The 14,169-nt window shown below is 44.5% G+C and overlaps 1 protein-coding gene across 1 annotated transcript; it reads left to right on the top strand.

Annotated features, from left to right (window-relative positions):
- Positions 1–1,757: 1,757 nt before the first annotated feature.
- Positions 1,758–4,967, top strand: LOC139458001 (uncharacterized). The gene is made up of 3 exons (XM_071239324.1): positions 1,758–1,787; positions 3,628–4,029; positions 4,101–4,967. The coding sequence occupies exons 1-3, from the start codon at positions 1,758–1,760 to the stop codon at positions 4,965–4,967; spliced, it is 1,299 nt and encodes a 432-aa protein (XP_071095425.1).
- The last annotated feature ends 9,202 nt before the right edge of the window (positions 4,968–14,169 follow it).

Genomic DNA, 14,169 nt, shown 5'->3' with positions numbered 1-14,169 from the left:
AAAATTTCATAAACTGATGGAAAACTAATAATTAGTTTAGCGTGTCCTGCTGAGCCACAGCAAGAAGTTTCTAATGGATATACACATTGTTATGTCACCCACTGAATGTAGGAGCTTATTCAGTCCGAGATGAGGTGAAATAGGATTTAGCGTGGCTTTCAGCATTATTGCGTTTTTACGTCCATGTGCCGACCAGTCCTTGTTTTATCACTTTATTCTGATTGATTGAGTGAGTGAGTATGGTTTTACGCCGCTGTTTATCAATATTTCAGCACCAGAAATGGCCTTCACACATTGTACGAATGTTAGGAAACGCATCCGGGTCTTCGGCGTGACGAGCGAACGCTTAAACCACGAGGCTACCCTACCGCCCAGCTTTATCCTTTGCGCTAGGTAGGGAAACAGCAAGTATCATCTTCTAACGTCTGGGGGCACTGGTGATTCGCTGTGCAGAGTTGCATCCCTTGGGCTCGCAAGAAACCTATGGTTGTGGGTTCGAATCCCGGTTTAGGCCCGATTATGTTTCTATGTTTGTCAGCACCATACCTGTTCTCGTGGGTTTCACCGAAGTGGTAAACATCTGAGACCTGCAACACTTGGGGCTTTCCTCCCACATTAAGCTAACACGCCGTGATATTACTTGAATACTGTTGAAAGCGGCGTTAAACACAACTCAGTCACCCACTCACACTTCTAACGTCTGTTGGTATGACACGGCTGGGGATTGAACCACCGAGCAGACGCTCTATCCTTAGACCACCTATGCAGTTTTATTCAGTTCAAACAAATAATTAATGTGTTGTGGCTTAATTAAATTAAGTGGATGGCAGTTGTCTGGGTAACTTACAACATGTACGTAACACGTCATTAACTTGATGTCTCAAGTGTGCAAATAAACAGTTCTGCTCGTATGGTTGTACAGCACATGCAGAGTGTAGATTGGGTATAACTGCCATCTGTCAGTCAGTAAGTGTTGAACAGTATTTAAGCTATGATATCATAGCGCACCCGATCCAGGAAATATTACCTACTACTAGCACAGAGTTGTTAGCAACTATGACCTGCTACTAGTACTAGTAGGTACAAAGACGGTCTCTACGTCACCTTAATGTAAGTGATCAAGGTTTTAGACGTTCACAACTTTGGTGAAATCACACGAGCATGGGCAAGGTGCTGACAAACCTACAAACATAATCTGGAATTCGGACATAATAATATATTTCTGACGAGCGTGTGGGACGAAATTCTGCACAACAAGTTACGGCGTCTTAGACGACCGGGACGCCCGTGCGTCACTTTCATCTTTTTCTCTCGCAATGGCGTTAAATCAATCATGTGCAACGGGTTTGTTCAAATGTACAAGTATGATTTTATTGTATGTCAAAATCAAAATATCACCGGGACCCTTAAACTTTATGAATAAATCATGCGTGTCATTTTTGTATATAGACTGAAGATCAAACCGATAACCCTTAACAGTTACTCCGAAATGGTATGTAATGGTGGCCGTTCATTACGTCTTTACGTTGGACTAGTCTCAGGACTTGATCACAAACACTATGGGGACTAATTAAACTTGACAGAATCTATAAACCTAATCAATAGCTATTGAAGCTAAAACTCAATTATGAATTACAAGACGACTATAGTGCAATGATTATCCCATCCAATATGCATATTCTGCCAAATGCGCCATAGCAAGTGGCAGGTGGCGGGAAAAACGCAGATGACATTTACGGATGCGGGATAACGTAGATATGGCGGAGTCTTCAACAGTTCGCAGCCAGGTGGGCATTGATCGCCGCGACCAGATGCCCGGCAAACATGACTAAGGGGATTTGTTTTTAAAGGAAGTTGATCCAAGAACATTCCTGTTGTGTGCTTGACCTCCTTGATAACTGCGCCAGTCTGGAAACAGTTGTCGTGAAGTAATGCCACTGGGCACTGTCAGACAGCGTGGTATAGAAGCCAGAGCCAATTTGTGCTCCTTTAATGTGTGAGTTGATATCAAGAGGTGGCATTGCCATGAAGGCTGCCAGTCGTTACTGTGTGCATGGATTGATGGCCGTTACTCTTTCGCCAGACCTATTTCAGGCATGGGTCGGTGGTCACACGATCACTCACCGGGTTACATCCTCGACAATACAGGGTATATTATCCCCATTCTATTATGATTAAAGCCCTGTCGCCATTCGCCACCATGGCCTCGTTTTGGAAGTCACGGCACCCTTTCCACCTGTCTCTAAGTTAGCACAAAATATCTGTGGCTGGTGAGAGTAATTTGATTTTCTTAGCGTCGGGCCTTTTAAATCGGGCTCGAGACGAAGCCATGCTAGCGGATGACGGCGCATCACCTTAATTTGCTTTGCGAGGGATGTAAATCTATCAAAGACGTTTACCAGTTTGGTGAAACCCACGAGCATGGGTATGGCGCTAACAAACCTAGAAACACAATCGGGACGAACCGGGATTCGAAACCACTATCATCGGTTTCTGGTGTGCCAAAGGGACGCAACTCTGTACAGCGAATTGTGGCGCCTCAGACGACTTGGCCACCCGTGCGCGACCCGCCCCCTTTACCAAACCCCAACTTCCCCCCCCCCCCCCCCCCCCCCCACACCCTCCCCCCCGCCCCTCCACACACACACACACACACACACACACACACACACACACACACACACACACACACACACACACACACACACACGCACGCACACACACACATGCACACACACACACACATGCACACAAATATAATGTATTTTCATTTCCTGAGTTTTTCCCTGCTAGTCCACAGTTTCTACAAACTAATACTGATTCCAAGGCAGGACATAAGGACAACTTTCAGTGCAATCGATTCTTTTACAGCAAACATTACAGTCACGAACTGCACGGTTGCTGATTGATATGCGGGCGGTATGCCCGGTTTATTTTCGTTTGCTCCTGCTATATTAAAATGTTGATTTTTTTTATGATCACGATGAACCATATTGTATGTATCACGCCTGAAAATAATTATACCCACATGATAAATTAACTTAACGTCAATTGCCATGGGTAGGAGTTTCTTTTCTTAAGCTGATCGTGTTGCCTGGCTCTTGCAGCAGGTGTTTGTATCAATGATGACGTCATTTTGAATGGCCATGATTGGTCACAGCTCACCAGTCACCTGTCAGTCAATGTTGGCGATTGTTTCAAGCACGGTCTCGTTGATCTGACGTTAGTCACCACTCGTTGTGGTGGTAGTTGCTATGATAGGGGTCGCTACACACACAGCTGGGAGAAGAAAGACGCAATATGAGTCAAGATTACATTAGCGCCACAAGACGGAGACTTCGCTTTCTGGTCTACAACAATCGTTAAATCTGCTCCTTCTTAAGTGATTTTTGTGGTTTACGAGTGTTTAACGTGCAGAGTAGACTGGATATATCGAAACAACAATAAAGAATATTTGTTATTCCATTTGTCAAGCTGTTGTGTGGGTCAGTCTGTCTAGTCACGAAACCACACATGCCTAATCTGTTTAAAGAACAGAATCTGCATTAAGGAAGAGAATTGATGGATGTCAACTTCTATATTATGAGGAACACATCGTTTCGGAGTATATACTTACTCCTTTATCAGGTGAATGAAGGAATAAGCATACCTGTACCCCCTTCCCCAAGCCCAGCCGACAACCAAACCAAGTCCACAGTCTACTGCACTCACTTCCACCAAGCCCAGCCGACAACCAAACCAAGTCAACAGCCCACTGTACCCAGACCCACGAAGCCCCGCCGACAACCAAAACCAAGTCCACAATCTTCGGTACCCCCTTCCCCAAGCCCAGCCGACGCCCAAACCAAGTCCACAGCCCACTGTACCCAGACCCACGAAGCCCAGCCGACAACCAAACCAAGTCCACCATCTACTGTACCCACTTCCACCAAGCCCAGCCGACAACCAAAACCAAGTCCTCAGTCCACAGCCCACTATACCAACTTCCACCAAGCTCAGCCGACGCCTAAACCAAGTCCACAGCCCACTGTACCCAGACCCACGAAGCCCAGCCGACAACCAAACCATGTCCACAATCTACTGTACCCACTTCCACCAAGCCCAGCGGACAACAAAAACCAAGTCCACAATCTACTGTACCCCCTTCCCCAAGCCCAGCCGATGCCCAAACCAAGTCCACAGTCCACTGTATCCAGACCCACGAAGCCCTGCCGACAACCAAAACCAAGTCCACAATCTACTGTACCCACTTCAACCAAGCCAAGCCGACAACCAAACCAAGTCCACAGTCCACTGTATCCAGACCCACGAAGCCCCGCCGACAACCAAAACCAAGTCCACAATCTTCGGTACCCCCTTCCCCAAGCCCAGCCGACGCCCAAACCAAGTCCACAGCCCACTGTACCCAGACCCACGAAGCCCAGCCGACAACCAAACCAAGTCCACCATCTACTGTACCCACTTCCACCAAGCCCAGCCGACAACCAAAACCAAGTCCTCAGTCCACAGCCCACTATACCAACTTCCACCAAGCTCAGCCGACGCCTAAACCAAGTCCACAGCCCACTGTACCCAGACCCACGAAGCCCAGCCGACAACCAAACCATGTCCACAATCTACTGTACCCACTTCCACCAAGCCCAGCCGACAACCAAAACCAAGTCCGCAGTCCACTGTACCCACTTCCACCAAGCCCAGCCGACAACCAAACCAAGTCCACAGTCAACTGTACCCCCTTCCACCAAGCCCAGCCGACACCCAAACCAAGTCCACAGTCCACTGTAACCCCCTTCCACCAAGTAAAGCTGACACCCGAACCAAGTCCACAGTCCACTGTAACCCCCTTCCACCAAGCCCAGCCGACACCCAAACCAAGTCCACCATCTACTGTAACCCCCTTCCACCAAGCCCAGCCGACACCCAAACCAAGTCCACAACAGCATGACATGTTCCAAGGCTTTGAGTGAGTTTCAAATGATCTGAAGTTCATCTCAGTCCTGAACGAAATACTCAAAACGACGTATTCTGTCCGTACCTGCATGCTGCCACTATAAGATATCTCATATGAATTATAGCAGTGTCAGGCAGTGTGAAGCACTGAGTGGTACCTGGACATCCTCCTCATATTTTATTATGTCCTCGCTTCCGGCCAGACAGAATCTTACACGCAGCATGTGTCGTGAACAGCGGCTAATGACACGCTGCAGCCCGACAGTCTCTGTGATAATGACCCCACGATGAAGGATGTTGAAATGTTGAATGAGCAAACAAGGAAAGGACGATAATTCTTTTAAAGAAAAGGCTGCATTTACGACAAATAATGTTCGCAGAAAACTGAGACATCCCGTAGAGAATATTGTCAGCTAAAACGAAAGCCAAGATGGCCACAGAGGATGAAGGCAGTCACGTGACTGTATCGACACACCTTCTGTACAGAGGATGAAGGCAGTCACGTGACTGTATCGACACACCTTCTGTACAGAGGATGAACCACATGGTTGTATCGACACACCTTCTGTACAGAGGATGAACCACATGACTGTATCGACACACCTTCTGTACAGAGGATGAACCACATGACTGTATCGACACACCTTCTGTACAGAGGATGAACCACATGGTTGTATCGACACACCTTCTGTACAGAGGATGAACCACATGGTTGTATCGACACACCTTCTGTACAGAGGATGAACCACATGGTTGTGCCGACACACCTTCTGTACAGAGGATGAACCACATGACTGTATCGACACACCTTCTGTACAGAGGATGAACCACATGGTTGTATCGACACACCTTTTGTACAGAGGATGAACCACATGGTTGTGCCGACACACCTTCTGTACAGAGGATGAACCACATGGTTGTATCGACACACCTTCTGTACAGAGGATGAACCACATGCCAGTATCGACACACCTTCTTTACAGAGGATGAACCACATGACTGTATCGACACACCTTCTGTACAGAGGATGAACCACATGACTGTATCGACACACCTTCTGTACAGAGGATGAACCACATGGTTGTATCGACACACCTTCTGTACAGAGGATGAACCACATGACTGTATCGACACACCTTTTGTACAGAGGATGAACCACATGAATGTATCGACACACCTTCTGTACAGAGGATGAACCACATGGTTGTATCGACACACCTTTTGTACAGAGGATGAACCACATGAATGTATCGACACACCTTCTGTACAGAGGATGAACCACATGGTTGTATCGACACACCTTCTGTACAGAGGATGAACCACATGACTGTATCGACACACCTTCTGTACAGAGGATGAACCACATGGTTGTATCGACACACCTTCTGTACAGAGGATGAACCACATGGTTGTATCGACACACCTTCTGTACAGAGGATGAACCACATGGTTGTATCGACACACCTTCTGTACAGAGGATGAACCACATGGTTGTATCGACACACCTTCTGTACAGAGGATGAACCACATGAATGTATCGACACACCTTCTGTACAGAGGATGAACCACATGGTTGTATCGACACACCTTTTGTACAGAGGATGAACCACATGAATGTATCGACACACCTTCTGTACAGAGGATGAACCACATGGTTGTATCGACACACCTTCTTTACAGAGGATGAACCACATGACTGTATCGACATACCTTCTGTACAGATGATGAACCACATGGTTGTATCGACACACCTTCTGTACAGAGGATGAACCACATGACTGTATCGACACACCTTCTGTACAGAGGATGAACCGCATGGTTGTATCGACACACCTTCTGTACAGAGGATGAACCACATGACTGTATCGACACACCTTCTGTACAGAGGATGAACCACATGACTGTATCGACACACCTTCTTTACAGAGGATGAACCACATGGTTGTATCGATACACCTTCTGTACAGAGGATGAACCACATGGTTGTATCGACACACCTTCTGTACAGAGGATGAACCACATGGTTGTATCGACACACCTTCTGTACAGAGGATGAACCACATGGTTGTGCCGACACACCTTCTGTACAGAGGATGAACCACATGGTTGTGCCGACACACCTTCTGTACAGAGGATGAACCACATGGTTGTATCGACACACCTTCTGTACTAGAGGATGAACCACATGGTTGTATCGACACACCTTCTGTACAGAGGATGAACCACATGGTTGTGCCGACACACCTTCTGTACAGAGGATGAACCACATGGTTGTGCCGACACAGTGTTGGTTGACTTCAAGTACTTTTAATCACGTCAGGGAGAGAATTGATCACGGCGAGACTCATTGATTCATGATTCCCCTGATATTAGACTACAACTCACAGCGTAGTTAGGGACACCCGTCGGTGATGTGGGCTCTCGTTGATAGGGGGTTAAAATCGTCTAGATTACTGATCAGAAAAATAAAGTCCCGAGATAAAACTCGCTGGAGATTTGTTTCTGGTTCCATTGTGACCTTGGTGGGGTTTGTTTTATATTGCAATCAATGAATGAGCCTCATGTTGGTGCAACGCAAGTAGTCTGATAGCGTCGTTATATAACATGCCCGATGCAGAGGGAGTACTGCCACAAATTAAAAGGAAAGGCATTTTGTCTCGTGTCTGCACATGTGTGGTATGTTGCCTTCTATCTACAAGTTATGAAAATGCGTCGATTGTGATTATTACAGTATTCCTCCCGTCCCTGATATATCTACGGTAATACCCTGCGCATGTAAGTTAAATAGAAAAAACTATTTATTCTAGAGCCAATATGCTATATACACTAGAGCCAATACGCTGTGTACCTTATAGCCAATATGTTATAGACACTGGAGCCAGCATGTTATATACAATAGAGATAACGCGCTTTTTACACAAGAGTCAGTGTGCTATACTCAATGGCTTCAATATGCTTTACACAATAGAACCAATACGTAATATATACAATAGCTATACAAGTACGCAATATACACAAGCGTAAGAGCGCTATATGTCCTAGAGTCAGGGTGCTATATACAGCGGAGCCATCGTGCTACATACACTAGAGTCGCTGTGCTATATACGCTAGAGTCAGGGCGCTATATACACTGGAGGCAGGGTGCTATATACACCAGAGTCAGGGTGTTATATACACTAGAGTCAGTGCGCTATATACACTGGAGTCAGGGTGCTATATACACCAGAGTCAGGGTGTTATATACACCAGAGTCAGGGTGCTATAGACCCCAGAGTCAGGGTGCTATATACAGCGGAGCCATCGTGCTACATACACTAGAGTCGCTGTGCTATATACGCTAGAGTCAGGGCGCTATATACACTGGAGGCAGGGTGCTATATACACCAGAGTCAGGGTGCTATATACACTAGAGTCAGGGTGCTAAATACGCTAGAGTCAGTGCGCTATATACACTGGAGTCAGGGTGCTATATACACCAGAGTCAGGGTGCTATATACACCAGATTCAGGGTGCTATAGACACCAGAGTCAGGGTGCTATATACATTAGAGTCAGGGTGCTATATACACCAGATTCAGGGTGCTATATACACCAGAGTCAGGGTGCTATATACATTAGAGTCAGGGTGCTATATACACCAGAGTCAGGGTGCTATATACAGCGGAGCCATCGTGCTACATACACTAGAGTCGCTGTGCTATATACACCAGAGTCAGGGTGCTATATACACCAGAGTCAGGGCGCTATATACACTGGAGTCAGGTGCTATATACACCAGAGTCAGGGTGCTATATACACCAGAGTCAGGGTGCTATATAAACAAGTATGTATACTAACGGAAAAAAACAGAAACTTAAATGAAAGTAGAAATATTTTAAAATATAATAATGTACTTTTCAATACATTTTCACTAAGACATCACCTTGACTTTAAGGTCGTGATTCACAATTTGCACGTGCATGTTAATGCACAGCTTACAATTTGGATGGATGCGTGTTTGTTGATGTAGGCTTTTTTAATGTGACCAGCATAAAATGATTGTTTATCCATCCGGTGCTTATAAAACCACTTTTCTTTAACCGTAAATAACGCTTACGCAATGCCACGGCTTGCTGAAAATCAACGTCTACGCGCCGTGGGCATGCTGCAAAGAGGAAATGCGCAAAATGAAGTTGCCAGACATTTTAATGTTCATCGGAACACGATATCATCTCTTTGAAGACGTTATCCACAGCAGGGCAACACTCGTGACTTATTATGGGCTGGTCGTCAACTGTGACGTCACGTCAATAAGACAACCATATTCGGTTGCTGTTTCTCCGGAATCGATACCAAACTGCCAAATTAACAGCTCAGAGAATTCCTGAGTTGACACCAATAAGTCACAGAACCGTACGCAACCGGTTGAGGGAACACAACACCTAGCCCCGACATCCAGCGATATTCCAAATTTTGCTTCCTTGTCACCGTCAGGCACGCCAAGCTTGGCGAAGACGGCATATGAAGTTCAGAAAACAAGACTCGGATAGTATTCTGTTCACAGATGAGCCCAGGTTTCATCTGGGCAGTGCTGGTGGTCGTGCAGGGTTTACCGACGTCTAGGAGAACGTTCTAGCGACGCTTCCGTTTAGGGGCTGCAGTGAGGTATGGTTGGTTTGGTTGGTTGGTTTGTTGTTAAACGCCGCACTCAGCAATATTCCAGCTATATGACGGCGGTCTGTAAATATCGAGTCTGGACCAGACAATCCAGTGACTGATATCATGAGCATCGATCCACGCAATTGGGATCGATGACATGCATCAACCAAGTCTGCGAGCCTGACCACCCGATCCCGTTAGTCGCATTTTACGACAAGCATAGTCGCCTTTTACGGCAAGCATGGGTTGCTGAAGACCTATAGTGAGGTATGGGGTGGCATCGCAACTTATGAAAGAACAGAACTCATAATTGTAAATGGCAATTTGTATGGCGTACGCTACCGGGACGACATCGTTCGAGATCATGTTCTATCTACCCTTTGTGTAATTGCAGGGACATAACGACACGTTGCAGCAGGGTAATGCCTGCCCACATGTTGCACGTGTTGTATCAGACTACCTGTTTCTCCAGACCTCTCTCCCACAGAACATGTCTGGGATGAGATGGATTGACGCCTACGACAGGACCAGAACCAGTTGGTAATGCTAGCTCAGTTGGTCCAACCTTTCCTTGCCATTTGGAACAACATCCCCCATGCTGCTTTCAATCATCTACAGTGCCTCGTCTGTATCAATGTAAATGATGGTCACACCCGATCATGACATTGTTAATTCAGTTCTTACCCCTCAGGGGCGGTCGGGTAGCCTAGTGGTTGAAGCGTTCGCACGCCCCGCCGAAGACCCGGGTTCGATTCCCGACATGGGTACAATGTGTGAAGCCCATTTCTGGTGTCCCCCGCCGTGATATTGCTGGAATATTGCTAAAAGCGGCGTAAAACCATACTCACTCACTCACTCACTCACTAACTCACTCTTACCCCTCATCCCAGGGTGTGTCTCTGTGTCCCTATTACCAGGAATGGGTTTTGTCAATTAATGTGTTATGATAAGATATTGATCAGACAAATGATGAAATGTTATGTTGTTATTTCAATAACATAATATTACACCACTGTATATATTAATTGACGTAATAAAGATGATTTATTAATGGAGTCAATATGATATACTAGAATACACAAGAGACCATAAGCTAAATACGGTAAATAACGCTACACGATGACATCGACAGTGGCGGTTACGTTAGATCTTGTCATTGCAATATGATCTGTGTTAAATCAATGTATCACTCTGGTTGTCATAGACCTGAATGGGCACCATTCAAAGATAATTGCACAATCTCTGACTCCTACCCCTGACTAACTGAATCTTCAAGCAAGGGTTGAGTCAGAAAGTCAGCCTGTCTGGCAAAACTGTACAATACTAGCAGCGGATTGTCTGAGAGTGATCGGTCGGCAGACTTAGTAATGGAACACCTTATAGCCATTGGACCAGGTCTGGATGAACTGTGAACATAGTGGGCGCCATGTAACCCTCATTCAAAATAACGGTCCTCGTGAAATGCAAATTCATGTTTTTGACTAAGAAATAAACGACTCGTGGTCGTTGTTTATCGTACAATAGAACACCGCAGAGTTTTATTTAAGGATTGACTGTGTATTGTTTTCGGTTCATTGAGGCATGAATCGAAAAACCGATGTGCAAACTGTATGAGACTGCGTATAGCGAGTCTGGACGTTTGCTGTTTCATTCATTCTCGGCCTTCGGTTTCAAAGGGTAGTTTGGACAATGAATATTCATGAATGTAGCTAAATGTCCTGTGCCTGACGATACATGACTGAGGGAATTCCCCTGACCGTAATATTGGGATTCCTCGACATTCCGTAGTAACAAAAGCTGTGCGCCTCGGTGGGCGTGGCTTAATTTTAAATTCATTGGGAAATGAATGCAATAGCACGTGACTAATTCAGCTAATCAGAATGCAGGAATTTCAATGAACACAACAAAAATTTAATTATTGTACGATAAACAACGACCATGAGTCGTTTATTTATTATATGAGATATGAACATAATGTGCTGCCTCTTTAAGGAGGACATGTACTAGCTTTAAAAATATTAACCCGCATAAGAATGATGACTCCCTGAATAGCATCTAACCAAGGCAATGTCGGACAAGTCAATTTTATGAACAGGTGGGTTTGGAATTGGTATTTCCTGCATTTTCTCACAATCCTCACGTCGATTATCTGTATATTTTCTCCTAATACTGATTGTCATATCTCTACAACTTTCGGATGCGATCGTTCGGACACTGCGATTATCTGCGTGTCCCAGCTTAATCTAGGGGGAACAACTATCTGAAGTAAGTGAGTGACTGCGAGCCTGTCCCAGCCCATTAAGCTAAACCCGAACACGACTCTTCACTGATCGCAGGTACTGTAAGAAAACAAAAAAATAGTTTATATAGTTGGTTCTCTGTTCCCATGACAACCCAATACCGGTATCAATCTTATTAAAATCAGATCTTAGTTCTCGCTGTCGCTAAACCGAGAACTAAGATCTGATTTAATGAGATTGATACGGGTATACGACCTCTGCTTCCCAGCACTGCCCTAGATAGTATCTGACCCGTGAAAGTTCCGGGGTAGAATAGGTCTTCAGCAACCCATGCTTGCCGTAAAAATCGACTATGCTTGTCGTGAAAGGCGACTAACGGGATCGGGTGGTCAGGCTCGCTGACTTGGTTGATACATGTCATCGATCCAAATTGCGTGGATCGATGCCCATGATATTAATCACTGGATTGTCTGGTCCAGACTCGATTTTTTACAGACCGCCGTCATATAGCTGGAATATTGCTGAGTGCGGCGTTAAACAACAAACCAACCAACCTAGATGGTATCTGACACAACATTTACAAGTACATCTATAAGTACAAATAGATAAATAATACAACTATCTACAAGATATACATCTTACGTTTTAAATAACAGTTGATGAGATTTTAGGTTTTTTTAAATATACTGGTTTTGACTACAATAAATGACGACCTTTGTACTTGGCTTCACTATGCGCGACCAATGACGATAAACACATTCTGTACTTGGCGGAGATTATCGTGATGTGATGGTGATCATAAAATCATTTGAACTTTTTTCAAATGGTTTATATCAAAGCTCGAGGAGAAGAAATGTGCAAATTGTAAGCTACGGAAAATGTTGGAAGAAAGTAAGGGTATTAATCAGACATGTTCAATTGGTTGGCATCTAGTTTGTGTCTTTCTTGCAACTTACCCTTTTATATCTGGCGCGTTCTAATACACAAGAATGGCTAATATAGCCCAGTTCCCAATAGAAAATCTATTGACGAGCATGTGCGTGACCCAAAATGATTTTAACCGCGTTTGTATTGCCTTTATCGACATCTGCTAAGAAAATCAATTTGGGTCAAAGACTTGCTCATGTTTAAATATTTTTTAAAAAAGGTTACGGAAAACTTCGAACATCCTCGTTTGTGTCACAATTTAGCTTTACCTATATATTTATTATTGTCATTAATCCAAAGGGTGCCTGTGGTAAAATGAACAAAGTCTAGTTCTCATTAAAAGAACCGTATCTGAAAACTCACAAAACAATTTCTAAAAGTGTTGCTTAATAAAGTTGATGCAGGGTCCACGTCATAGTTTGTCCTTTACAGTTTACAACTGATATGAGACTGGCACGAACTGGCTTGTACGGTGGCCCATAAGGGACATGGAGTCTGTCTTTCAATATTTTGATATTTCACTTACTTTCATCGTAACCTTTTGCAAATTAACACAATTTGTCATACAAATATGTGATAAATCATGTATAAAAACAACCGAAAACATGCAAAATGTACTTTCAAGTAGCTATTGAATCACTGAAATGTGAAGCGAAAATGTCATAAACTAAATTGAAAATGTCAAAAACAAAAACGAAAATGTCAAAAACAAAAGCGAAAATGTGTAAATAAAAATCGCTTTTGTTTTTGACATTTTCGTTTTTGTTTTTGACATTTTCTTTTTAGTTTTTGACTTTTTCATTTTTGTTTTTGACATTTTCATTTTAGTTTTTGACATTTTCGCTTCACTTTTCAGCGATTCAATAGCTTCTTTATACATGATTTATCACATATTTGTATGACAAATCGTGTTAATTTGCAAAAGGTTACGATAACAGTAAGTGAAATATCAAAATATTGAAAAACAGACTCCATGTCCCTTATGGGCCACCGTAGGCTTGGATCCACTGCGCCATAGTCTAGCCTTGTTTGGCGGTCGATGGATGAAGGCGAAATGAGGATGCCAGCATGCAGGAATGCATGTTGTTCCTTGGGGACCAGATAGTGCATGCACATCAGTTCACACATTTTGAATAAGCACTACAGCAAGAAAGGTCTTTTTACCAGGTATTCAGTTCTCAGTTCTTTCGGCTAAACTTGACATACATGCTTTTAGAAATCAATGTAATCTTCTACCGCGACCGCGCATTCCACCACTTCCGGCATGTAATGGCACCAGTGGCCACGATCTAACGGTCCATCCATCTGGCACAGCTGGCTTGGGGCAGCGGTGTGGTCAGCGTGGGTCGTATCGCGGGACACGCTCGGACAACATGGAATACACACGCACCTGCTTCGTGTCCATAGTGGTAGGG

The sequence above is a fragment of the Haliotis cracherodii genome, unplaced genomic scaffold (assembly GCF_022045235.1).
Source record: "Haliotis cracherodii isolate W230 unplaced genomic scaffold, xgHalCrac1.p SCAF_1, whole genome shotgun sequence".
NCBI lineage: Eukaryota > Metazoa > Mollusca > Gastropoda > Lepetellida > Haliotidae > Haliotis > Haliotis cracherodii.
This window is presented reverse-complemented; position numbering and strand designations above follow the sequence as displayed.

Excerpts from the sequence above, each read along its gene's own strand:
- LOC139458001 (XM_071239324.1), top strand. The coding sequence starts at position 1,758 with ATGGCGGAGTCTTCAACAGTTCGCAGCCAG. Across the intron at positions 1,788-3,627 it reads CTTCAACAGTTCGCAGCCAG|GTGAATGAAGGAATAAGCAT; the intron begins GTGGGCATTGAT and ends CTCCTTTATCAG. Across the intron at positions 4,030-4,100 it reads AACCAAGTCCACAGCCCACT|CCCAGCGGACAACAAAAACC; the intron begins GTACCCAGACCC and ends ACTTCCACCAAG.